This window comes from Hyla sarda, chromosome 1 (assembly GCF_029499605.1).
Source record: "Hyla sarda isolate aHylSar1 chromosome 1, aHylSar1.hap1, whole genome shotgun sequence".
NCBI classification, from domain to species: domain Eukaryota; kingdom Metazoa; phylum Chordata; class Amphibia; order Anura; family Hylidae; genus Hyla; species Hyla sarda.
This window is the reverse complement of record NC_079189.1, coordinates 300,452,749-300,466,605: the sequence shown is the minus strand read 5'-3', so window position 1 is coordinate 300,466,605 and position 13,857 is coordinate 300,452,749. Positions and strand designations below refer to the sequence as shown.

At 41.3% G+C, this 13,857-nt stretch overlaps 1 protein-coding gene across 1 annotated transcript in view; it reads right to left on the bottom strand.

Annotated features, from left to right (window-relative positions):
- Positions 1–7,195: 7,195 nt before the first annotated feature.
- Positions 7,196–13,857, bottom strand: part of LOC130269327 (uncharacterized) — a 33,302-nt gene continuing 26,640 nt past the window's right edge. Inside the window, exon 3 of the mRNA XM_056518097.1 lies at positions 7,196–7,763. Coding sequence (XP_056374072.1) covers positions 7,696–7,763 — 68 coding nt within the window. The 3' untranslated portion in view covers positions 7,196–7,695. The remainder of the gene's footprint in view (positions 7,764–13,857) is intronic.

Below are 13,857 nucleotides of genomic sequence, written 5' to 3'. Positions count from 1 at the left end.
CCTTAATGGTAGGGTCACATGTGCCGTATTTTGATGCGTATTTGCTGCTGCATATTTTCCTACCCATTGACTTCAATGGGTAGAAAAATATGTAGCAGAACATATGCTGCTAGATACACAGTAAAATATGGCACGTGTAACCCTACCCCAAAAAGGAAAAAGACAATTGACAAATTATGTCACCATAAAATAAATCTATTGTAAATGTAAATTCATAACTTCTGTGTATTAATACGTTTTGTGAGTATCCTTTTTATTAGCAAAAAAATCTTAAATTTAAAAAAAGCTAATTTTTTAAAACTTTTCACAAAATTGTGGCATTTTCCAGATCAACTCTGAATCTACTACTAACATGCTACCCTGAATTGCATAGATAAATAAAACCCTCCCACAGTTATTTTCATGTAAACTGATTTATCAGAATTGCAAATTGGGCTTGGTCATCTAAAGCCAAAATCAGCCTGGTCCTGAATGTGTTAAGGCGCATTTATGTTAAGGAACGAACATTTCATTTTGCGTTAGATCCGCTCGGACATGCACTGTCACCATTGACGGTAATCCAAGCTGGCAAAAGAATGACCATGTTTCTTATATCGGAATTTGTATTTCTGCGGCAACGGAAATTCAACAGTAAGTACAGTGCAGCAGAATGCCACTGCAAACAATAGGAGGTTGCGGTACCAGAATTTCCCAACATAATTCTGCTTGGAAATTCCATAATGTAATGCGTTCACACCTACAGGATCTGCTACATATTTTCTGCTGATTTTGCTACCCATTGATTTCAATGGGTAGCAAAATTAGCTGCAGAAAATATGCAGCAGATCCTGTACATGTGAAAGTACCCTTAAAGTTTATTTGCAGCATGTATATAATACTGGCTTCAAATGGGTTATCCAAAACAAATTTTATATAAAATCGATCGAACATATTGTAAATCAAATCAGGTAATACTACATTTCTAATACATTTTTAGATTTTTTTAAAACTTTTTCACCATAAAAAAATAAAAAAGGCCCTCGCACTGTATGGCTGTAAGGTTATGGCTTCATCATTTCACTAATTAGAAATTACAAGCAATTTTATTTTTTATGGCAATTTGATAGCTCTGCTCTTTGTTCCAAGTATGGCCCCTTTCACACTGCCGTTGCTCCCCGTCAAGAATGGCGTTAAAGTCTTTCTATTTTTTGTGCCTTTAACAGCCGTACTCGAGACAGGGCACATTGGGCAACAACTGGTCCCATTGGCTTCCATTTACTATTATGAGGTCCGTCGGGCGCCGTTGTTTTTTTGATTGGAATAGCGGGAGGGGGGGGGGGGGGGGGGGGGGGAGGGGAACGCCCAAGCAGTATGTTTTTCTCCCACCATTCCGCCAAGCTCCCCAGCAGTGTGAAAGGAGCCTAAGGCAGGGATCTGCTGTTTCCCCATTATGAGCAGCATCTTCTTTATTTGTTAGGGGAAGAAGAGATGAACATTCACAGGGTCATTCTCCTCCTTTTATAAACAGTGAAGATAATTGTGTCAGACATATTACTTGGTATAGCAGGATGGGTGTGTGTGTGTGTGGGGGGGATACACTACTTTTTGTGAAGTTTTGTGAAGAGGCAGGCGATGGAACAATTAATGGAATAGTGGAATATACAGCTTGCACAGGTTCATGTGGTGCAATGATGCTGCCCCTCCCCTCCACAAGCCATTTAAAGGGGTAATCCGGGATCTAAGCTTTTATCCCCTATCGGATAGAGGATACAATGTCTGTATCCCCCTATCAGATAGAGGATACAATGTCCGTCCCAGCTGAGGGCCCCCCCGATCTCCCTGCAGCACCCGCATTGTGCGTGGCTGCGTCTCCAGTGTAGGAAACTTACGGGTTTCCGAGACTAGAGACGTGACGTGACGTAACGCCCCCCCTTCCCCCCATGATGTCACGCCATGGCCCCGCGATCAGACATTGTATCCCCTATGCTCTGGATAAGGGATAAAAACTTAAGATCCCAGAATACCCCTTTAAGGACCAGGCCTATTTTATTTTTGCAATTTCGTTTTTTCCTCCTTACCTTCTAAAAATCATTACTCTTTTCTAATTCCATTTTTCACAGACCCATATGAGGGCTTGTTTTTTCTGTCATCAATTTTACTTTGTAATGACATCACTCATTTAACCATAAAATCTACGGTGCAACCAAAAAAACATTATTTATGTGGGGAAATTGAAAAGAAAACGGCAATTTATTAAATTTTGGAATGTTTTGTTTTCATGCTGTACACTTTATGGTAAAAATGAAATGTTTTCTTTATTCTGTGGGTCAATACAATTAAAACGATACCCATGTTATATGCTTTTCTTTTATTGTACCGCTTAAAAAAAATCGCAAACTATTTTAACAAAATTAGTATGTTTGAAATTGCCCTATTTTGACCACCTATAAAACATTCTCATTTTTCTGTATACAGGGCGGTATGGGGCTCATTTTTTGCTTATAAATTTTTTTTTTTTTAAATAAAATGTGATAAAAAAAAGCAGCTAATTTTTTTCTACGTGTATGCTGTTCACTGTATGGTGTAATTAACATTATATTTTAATAGTTCAGACATTTACGCATACGGCAATACCAAATATGTTTATTAATTATCTTTTTGGGGGTAAAAAATGGGAAAAAGGGACGATTTACATCTTTATTGGGGGAGGGAATTTTTCAAATTTTTTTTACTTTTTTTGTACACATTTTATGTCAGTTGATTGCTAATACTGCTAATCCGTCATCTTCTGCTCTGGTCTGCTCGATCTCAGACAGAAGACTCCGGGACACCGCCAGAGGCAGGTGAGGGGACCTCCGACTGCCATGCTGGATGATTGTATCCCGGCAGCAGCGCTGCTGGCGATCGGTTCATCCATTTTAAGTGCCGCACTGCCGTGATCTGTATTCTTCACAGCATCTTAAGGGTTAATGGCGGATATCATGTCCCCCATTACCGGCATGTCCCTGGCTGCTAATAGCACCGGTGCTCGCGGTCATCATAGAGAGTAAATGTACGTCATGGTGCGTTAAGTACCACAGCACCATAACGTACATTTACGTCCATTGTCGCTAAGGGGTTAGATGTAAATATACCTTTTTTGATAATAAACAAGACTGGCTAGTCCCCCACATTAGGTGCAGTATAGTTCCCCCACATTAGGTGCAGTATAGTTCCCCACATTAGGTGCAGTATAGTTTACCCCACATAAGTTGCAGTATAGTTCTCCACATTAGGTGCAGTATAGTTCCTCCACATTACGTGCAGTATAGTTCCCAACATTAGGTGCAGTACAGTTCCCCCACATTAGGTGTAATATAATTCTCCACATTAGGTGCAGTATAGTTCTCCACATTAGGTTGGCAGTATAGTTTACCCCACATTAGGTGCAGTATAGTTCTCCCCACATTAGGTGCAGTATAGTTCTCCCCACATTAGATGCAGTAGAGTTCTCCACATTAGGTGCAGTATAGTTCCCCACATTAGGTGCAGTATAGTTCTCCACATTAGTATAGTCCCCCACATTAGGTGCAGTATAGTTCCCCCACATTAGGTGGAGTATAGTTCCCCCACATTAGGTGCAGTATAGTTCCCCCACATTAGGTGCAGTATAGTTCCCCCACATTAGGTGCAGTATAGTTCCCCGCATTAGGTGCAGTATAGTTTACCCCACATTAGGTGCAGTATAGTTCTCCACATTAGGTGCAGTATAGTTCTCCACATTAGGTGCAGTATAGTTCCTCCACATTAGGTGCAGTATAGTTCCCAACATTAGGTGCAGTACAGTTCCCCCACATTAGGTGCAATATAGTTCTCCACATTAGGTGCAGTATAGTTCTCCACATTAGGTTGGCAGTATAGTTTACCCCACATTAGGTGCAGTATAGTCCCCCCACAGACATACAGCCTCCAGCCATACAGTGTATGGCTGGAGGCTCTATGCCTGTTTACTGCCCTACTTCAGTGTTCTGACCACTGCTCCTTTTGTCCCGCTACCATAGCACTAGGTCCCGGGACTGGAGGAGCGGTGGTCGGAGCACTGAAGCTGATGTGCCGCTGGTCACTTACCATGCTGGCCAGCGCATGTCCTGGTCGCTGCTCCGCTCCTCCACGTTGCTTTCCAATGGGCGCACGCACGGGACGGGGCAATTGCCCTGTTTCCCTCCACCCCCTGGATCTGCCACTGCATGCATTATTTACACACATAACACAATGTACACATTACATACTGTACATGCATGCTTCATACACACACACACCATACTGTATACATTACATACTGTACATGCATGCTTCATACACACACACCATACTGTATACATTACATACTGTACATGCATGCTTCATACACACACAACACACTGCACACATTACATACTGTACATGCATCATACACACAACATACTGTACACATTACATACTGTACATGCATGCTTCATACACACACAGATACCGTACATGCTTCATACACACAACACACTACATACTGTACATGCTTCATACACACAACACACTGTACACATTACAAACTGTACATGCATGCTTCATACACACACAACACACTGTACACATTACATACTGTACATGCATCATACACACACTGTACACATTACATACTGTACATGCATCATACACACACTGTACACATTACATACTGTACATGCATAATACACACACTGTACACATTACATACTGTACATGCATCATACACACAAACATACTGTACACATTACATACTGTACATGCATCATACACACACTGTACACATTACATACTGTACATGCATCATACACACACATACTGTACACATTACATACTGTACATGCATCATACACACAGATACTGTACACATTACTTACTACATGCATCATACACACAGATACTGTACACATTACTTACTACATGCATGCTTCATACACACACACGTACTGTACACATTACATACTGTACATGCATCATACACACACACGTACTGTACACATTACATACTGTACATGCATCATACACACACATACTGTACACATTACATACTGTACATGCATCATACACACACATACTGTACACATTACATACTGTACATGCATCATACACACACATACTGTACACATTACATACTGTACATGCATCATACACACACACTGTACACATTACATACTGTACATGCATCATACACACACACTGTACACATTACATACTGTACATGCATCATACACACACACACTGTACACATTACATACTGTACATGCATCATACACACACACTGTACACATTACATACTGTACATGCATCATACACACACACACACTGTACACATGCATCATACATACACACACTGTACACATTACCTACTGTACATGCATCATACACACACACACACTGTACACATTACATGCTGTACATGCATCATACACACACACTGTACACATTACATACTGTACATGCATCACACACACACACACACACACTGTACACATTACATGCTGTACATGCATCATACACACACAGACTGTACACATTACATACTGTTCATGCATCACACACACAGACTGTACACATTACATACTGTACATGCATCACACACACACACTGTACACATTACATACTGTACATGCATCATACACACATACACTGTACACATTACATACTGTACATGCATCATACACACATACACTGTACACATTACATACTGTACATGCATCATACACACACACACTGTACACATTACATACTGTACATGCATGATACACACACACACTGTACACATTACATACTGTACATGCATCATACACACACACTGTACACATTACATATTGTACATGCATCATACACACACACACACACACTGTACACATTACATAATGTACATGCATCATACACACACACACTGTACACATTACATACTGTACATGCATCATACACACACACACACTGTACACATTACATACTGTACATGCATCATACACACACACTGTACACATTACATACTGTACATGCATCATACACACACACTGTACACATTACATACTGTACATGCATCATACACACACACTGTACACATTACATACTATACATGCATCATATACATACAACACACATACTGTACACATTACATACTGTACATGCATCATGCACACACACACTGTACACATTACATACTGTACATGCATCATACACACACACAGACTGTACACATTACATACTGTACATGCATCATACACACACACTGTACACATTACATACTGTACATGCATCATATACACGCACACACTGTACACATTACATACTTTACATTCATCATACACACATACTGTACACATTACATACTTTACATGCATCATACACACATACTGTACACATTACATACTTTACATGCATCATACACACACATACTGTACACATTACATACTATACATGCTTCATACACACACAGATAGAATAGATCAGTGTTTCCCAACCAGGATGCCTACAGAGGTTGCAAAACTACAACTCCCAGCATGCCCAGACAGCCAAAGGCTGTCTGGGCATGCTGGGAGTTGTAGTTTTGCAACAACTGGAGGCACTCTGGTTTGGAAACACTGGTATAGATACACACATGCACTTTACATATAGTCATCCACAGTAGTAACACACACACAGGCACAGTACATAGACATACACATATGTACACACACATATATATATATATATGCAGGGACACCTACTGTAGTCAGGCCCCATGTTGTACAGCCTCTGCGGTCTCCTTACAGCTCTGTGCTCCCTCCTCCCCCTCCTCCTGCTCAGTCAGCTGAAGGCTGAGAGAAGAGTCCAGGCTGAGGGAAGATACCAAGTGCAGCGGGGGTGGGGGAGCGTGATTGTGGTGAGGTGAGAAGAACTCCAAAGCTGCAAATTAGTTTATTTAAAAAAAATGTCAGACATTCGGGGGCACTCTTGTTTGACTGGGTGCCTGGGGCCCGGAGCACAAACTCCAAGAGCAGGATTGTTAATCGCTACAGGATGGGCAAGCACTGGCTGTGCTCTGGGGCCCCCAGCCAGCTCGGGCCCCAAGCAATTGCTTGGTTTGCCTGTCCTGTAGCGACGGGCATGCTCATACATAACTCTTCCCATTATGTGTCCTATTTTCAATGGGATAACATTTCAAAGGATACATTTTAAAATATGACAAGATAATATTTTAAAAGTGTTACTAAATTTTATAGATACATTTTCTTAATTCAATCTAATTTCAAAACAATGCAGCAAGACAATTTCACAAATCTTATGACATTTAATAAACAGCAATTGTATTCTATTTTCTAATATAATTGTCTGTTCTCTGATTTGATTTGGTTGGAAAACCATATGGAAGAACAGTTACTGAGGCACATCTAAAATGTTTAAATTCCTATGACCTTTTAAAGGAATATTTGAATACTTTGAAAAAAAAATCTTGTAGGTTTAACACTTTTTTAAGCCAATTGTAGAAGTGAGAACAAAAAAAAACTTTTCAATTATTATATGGGAGGTATGTATGCCACTTACAGTCAATTTTCCAAAAGTAAAAATGACTGGCTGGAATAGCCATAGATTTATGCTCCTTTGATAACCAGCAAAACTGTCCTCAAGTATATGTCCCTTTTATGACAAGGCTTAAATTGATACTGAGCAAGCCTTTTGATAATAAGCAAGACTACCCAAAGCCTACTGTGTAGCAAAAATGCAATTCCGAACAAGGTTCCTATTTGTATAATTGCTTTGGAAGATTAGCTCTGTAAAAAAAAAAAGTGAAACAAAATATCAGTTAGAGACACTGATATGGAAGTAAAGTTTAAGCAGGCCTTCATTATTTTTCAGTAACAAAACAAATATAGCCTTCACACAAACACAAAAATAAATCCTGCTTGTCCAGCACTAACTATACATAAACGTCCCTATTTATACAGGTAGCTTACTACCAGTCACCCAACGCAACAGTAAACAAATGTGTGTTACAATGTCCACTTTTAAAGCTGCAAACCTCTGGATGAAGACTTTTATCAGTGATGGAGATACTTTAAAGCCCCAACTGAAGGCTATCGCCTAGTTTTAAAGCTCAGTGACAAGCAGTCTTCAGCACCTGTGGGCTAGTCTGTAAAGTTAGAGTGGCTCAGGAAGGGGGTGAAAGGTCCCACTACCAAACCTGCCTTTCATCCCATAAAAATTCAGGATTAGCAAAGTCCCTAGAAAGCTAAGTCATGACAAGGATGTAACTATTTCTAGATTTTCCATTCCAGCCTTCCCTGGATTAGATATATGCTCCCTAATACAACAGGTACCTTAGGGAAATATAGTGATCCCTGATAACCATTCCTGTCAGTGTTTCACAGCACGCTCAACAATATCACGCTAACCATATGGCTCTGCCTCCTTTTCTAACTCTTAACATCCTGCTTACTCTCTCCAAATTTTGATAGTTTCACCTACACTGCCTCATACCCTAGAGCTCAGAGACTTTTTGGGGGACTAAATCCCTGTCTGTGAGTACAGTTAGTTTTCCCAGTTTTGGAATAAAACCCTCTTTTTTGCAAGATTCGCTGGTGTGCTGCAGTTATCCCTTGTCTGTGAGTACAGAGAGAGGGTGGGATTTCTGAAGGTGCCTGTCTAAAAGATGAAATTAGGCATACGAGCTAAATCTTGCCAATGAGGCCACTAATATTAACAGCAGCTCAGAGGCATATGAAAGACCTGGATATTCCATGAGAAAGGAAGAGTATGTCCAAGAAAGCACCTTCTAAATACAAAGGAGTTGCCTCCTTTTAAGTAAGGATCAATTTTACTAAACAGACTATCTGGGAAGCATTCAAAAGAATCAGTTAAGAACAGACCATCTGAAAAGCACTCAGAAGAAACATTCAAGAATTGATCAGTAAATGCGAACACATAAAGCTCCCATCCTAAGATGTAGCCAAAATCGAGCCACTAAATCTTTAGTAGTCTCATTGTACTGTTGGAGGAATTGTACCAAAATGGAGGAATTGTCAATCAAGCAAGGTTTGTTAAAGGGGTACTCCAGTGGAAAACACTTTTTTTTTCTCCAAATCAACTGGTGACAGAAAGTTAAACAGATTTGTAAATTACTTCTAATAAAAATCATAACCCTTCCAGCAGAGAGCACTGTGGTCAGACAGAAAAGAAATTCTAAAGGAAAAGAACTTCCTCTGTAGTATACAGCAGCTGACAAGTACTGGAAGGGTTAAGATTTTTTTTTTTTTAGAAGTAATTTACAAATCTGTTTAACTTTCTGGAGCGAGTTAATATGAAAAAATTGTTTCCCACTGGAGTACCCCTTTAACCTTTGGGTGACAAAAGTATGGGGTATAGGAGAAACAAATCTTCAACTGTCAAGGCAGTTTGATTTGCCACCATCACCAAAAAGTTTTGAATGAAATTAAGTTTTAAATAATTGGCAGACCTAAGGGAACATCTGAAGCTCCAGGAGTACAACAGGTTCAAGGAAATAAAAAGCACATGAAAAACTGGATATATCTGGCACAAATCTTTAGAGGATGTTCAGTACCAGATAGCACTCAAGATAAGTAAACCTTTATTTATCCTTGCAATGTTTCAACTCTTTTAGAAGGTTTAAAATAGGCGATGGCAGAGGCTTATACTGAATTCACCAGGAGGCATGTTACGGCCTGAGAAGGAAAGTTTAAGGTGCATTCCTCCAGTCTAACATACATTCCGGTATTCCTGTGAAACACTTTTTTTTTTTTTTTTTTTAAATCAACTGGTGCCAGAAAGTTAAACAGATTTCTAAATTACTTCTATTAAAAAATCTTAATCCTTCCTGTACTTATTAGCTGCTGAATACTACAGTGGACAGTTCCTAAAATGGACAGAGATGTCAGCAGAGAGCACTGTGCTCATGATGTCAGCAGACAGCTCTGTGTTTCAAAAAGAAAATAATTTCCGCTGTAGTATTCAGCAGCTAATAAGTACAGGAAGGATTAAGATTTTTTTAATAGAAGTAATTTACAAATCTGTTTAACTTTCTGGCACCGGTTGATTTAAAAAAAAAAAAAAAAAAAAATCACCGGAGTACCCCTTTAACTGAGTCAGACAGTCTTTAACCAATAAATGATACACAAAGTGCATCTACATCGCAAACTTCTGGTAGTTTGCGCACAGCAATGTACATGTCTCCTGACACGGTGACAGTCAACTCTTGAGATGCCATGATCATTACTGATCACAGCTTTTAAAGTATCTGCGGGAATTGGGGGGACTCATCAGACTACCTGCATCATCGTTGTGGGTCTGATGAGACTAGATGGCAGCACGAGGTCTACCTACCTCCTTCATGCCGCTCTGCTGCGATCACTCTGTATTGTCTACTTTCTGGTAGGTTGTACAAATGAATTGCAAACATCACTGATCAGTGCTATTCCAATGCGTAACACTGAACCGTAATAACAATACATAGATTGCTATAAATAGTCCCCTCTGGTGACTTAAAAAAAAAGTTTTTTAAAAAAGGGAACAAGCCCCCCATTTTTCCAATTTTACTATAAAAGATATTTGGTATCGCTGCATGCGGAAATGTCAAAACTATTAAAATATTATGCAAACAATAGTAGAAAAAGCCAGCACATGAAAAAATTTAATGAAAAAAATCCATTAAAAACCTTGCAGGTGGCAGAACACACGGCAGAGCCTCAGGCTCATCTACAGCCTCTGATGCCTTATTTTCCGGGCGGCCGCAGCAGTGTGTGGTCGCCTCAGCAGGCGCATCTGCATCTCTGTAGAGGAGGCGCAGACCTGCTCCTCCCTTTGGCTTTATTACCTCCCAGGCAGCCTGCTGCGTTTGGCCCTTGTACCGCACTGGCTGCCTGGGAGTAGAGCGGGACGTCACGTCAGTGATGACGTGGGACATGATTCGGGCATGCCGCCAGAGTTGAGCACAAGGGACATGCGCATGTGTCGTCCTCAGTCTGCATGTTGCCGAGTCCTGGGCCCGCGTTTCTGAGATGCTGCTGAATGTGGCAGCGCTAGACCTCCTGTGCCAGCCCAGTGCCACCCACCATTTAGGTAAAGCCCCCACTGGCCTGCCCCCCACTGACCTACCCCCATTACACCTGCCTGCCAGTGCCACAATAAAGTTAACCTAACTACCCATCCCCCCACCTGCCTACCCCAATAACAACCCCCCCTATAACCCCCCCTCCCGGCCCCACATACTTAAAAGGAACCAATCAGCAGATTTTAGCATATATAAAGCTTGGCAATGCATTATATATATGCTAAAATTGTTATCCTCAGGGGATGCCCCCAGGGATGGTGAAGATATTAAGTTATAAAGTCCCCCTGGGCCGCCCGGCAAGTAGTCCCCTGGGCGAGTATTTCAGGTTAGGAAAATGTATCCCTTTTCCATAGAATAGAGGATAAAAGTTTAATTGGGGGTGGGGTTGGGGGATACATTTTCCTAACCCGCAGTACCCCTTAGGGCCTTAAAGGAGTAGTTTAGTACAGATTCTCCCCCCCCCCCCCCCTCCCCATTGTGCCAGGGCTCCCGGAATGCCGCTACAGCTGATCGGTCCTCAAGTCCGTCTTCTTCCAACTTCCGTGTGCACGGATCTTCAGCCTATCACCGGCCGCAGTGATGTCCCATGGAAAGAAGACAGACCAGAGGACCGATCAGCTGTAGCGGCACTCCGGGGGAACATAGGAAGGTGAGTGATAGTTTATTTTCATTTTTTTTTTTTAGCCTGGGCACGATGGAGAAGGAATAGTCTGCACTAGACTACTCCTTTAAAGTAGATGTGACATCCAGATATTTTTTCAGCCATTATGCCCTGGCTGATATGATATAAAACAGACTGGACTTATCTGGCGTCGCTGTTTTGGTGTTCGGGTATCACTTCTCCAGTCCTCCATTGCTGTCTTCTTCCTTGTTGCCCATGGTCAACGCATCACACTGCAGCTCAGCTTATGCTTAGCCTTGGCCGGCGATAGGCTGAGCGGCAGTGACATGTTTTGGCCCTAAAGATTCAAAATGTGTGACCCATAATCCGGGACACAGAAAATGGGGATTTGATTCCAAAGCGCTTCTCCTCCGGTTAGTAAATGGTAAGTCCAGGCAGGAAGATTCTTAGGTATATAAGGAATTTATATAATTTATGTTTTGAGCCCTGGCACTGGTCTTCTTCCTGTTGCCGAGGCTCAATGCTTCACATTGTCACTCAATTTATCCCTGGACATGGCGGGACATCGCTGCAGCCAGCGATTAGCTGTGACGTTGACCAAGTGCAACCAGGAAGAAGACTGCAGCAGAGGACTGGAGCGGTGATACCGGGGCGCCAAGGAAGCTGTGGCAGGTGAGTGCCATTTGTTGTTTTGGATGCTGGAGGCCCGGGCATAATGGAAGAAATTGTGCCACCAATTGTACTTTGTAATGAAATCATTCATTATACCACAAAATCTACAGTGAAACAAAAGTAAAATTAGTTGAAGGGGGAAATAAAAAAGTAAGTTTTGGGAGCTTCCCTTTCTGTGCAGTGCACTTTTCAGTAAAAAAAAATACAACACCGTATGTTTATTCTATAGGTCGATATGATTACAACGATACACAATTTATATAGGCTGGTGGGGTCACTGTGTACATACATTACTTATCCTGTACTGATACTTAGTTATATCCTGTATTAGGCTGGGTTCACACTACGTTTTGTACTTACGGTTCCCGTATATGGCTGGGAGGAGGGGGGCTGGGCTTAATCGCGGCTCCCGCACTCAGCCGTATAGGGGAACCGTATTTAATGCATGTCTATGAGCCGACCGGAGTGAACCGCAGCCTCTGGTCGGCTGCGTTTTCGGCCGTATGCGGTTTCCCGACCACAGGCAAAAACGTGGTCGACTCATAGACATGCATTAACTACGGTTCCCTTATACAGCTGAGTGCAGGCGCTGCTATTAAGCCCCGCCCCCTCCTCCCAGCCGTATACGGGAACCATAAGTGCAAAACGTAGTGTGAACCCAGCCTTATACTCCAAAGCTGTACTCACTATTCTGCTGGTGGGGTCACTGTGTACATACATTACATTATTTATCCTGTACTGATCATGAGTTATATCCTGTATTACTCCATAGCTGTACTCACTATTCTGCTGGTAGGGTCACTGTGTACATACATTACATTACTTATCCTGTACTGATCATGAGTTATATCCTGTATTACTCCATAGCTGTACTCACTATTCTGCTGGTGAAGTCACTGTGTATATACATTACATTACTTATCCTGTACTGATCATGAGTTATATATGCTGACAGCTAGTCATGTGGTTACAGGTTTTTAGGCCCACAAGGATGATTAATGTACTTGGTTGGGTAAAGTAAAAAAAAATAAAAAAAATTTCATATCAACTGGCTCCAGAAAGTTCAACAGATTTGTAAATGACTTCTATTTAAAATGTTTAATCCTTCCAGTACTTAGCTGCTGAAGATGAGTTGTTCTTTTCTGTCTGACAACAGTGCTCTCTGCTGACAACTGTCTGTCTGTCTGTCTCAGGAACTGTCCAGAACAGGGTGGTTTACTATGGGGATTTGCTCCTACTCTGGACAGTTCCTGAGACAGACAGAGGTGTCAGCAGAGAGCACTGTTGTCAGACAGAAAAGAACAACTCAACTTCAGCAACTGATAAGTACTGGAAGGATTAAGATTGTTTAATAGAAGTAATTTACAAATTTGGAAATGCAGATATGTGTAGCTCAACCACAAAAAATGAGCGAGGTTAACTAAAAGCTCTCCCCCACAGAGAGATATAGAAAAGTGATAAAAATATTATATTAGTCCTCAGCTCAATATCAAAAAGATTAATGGGG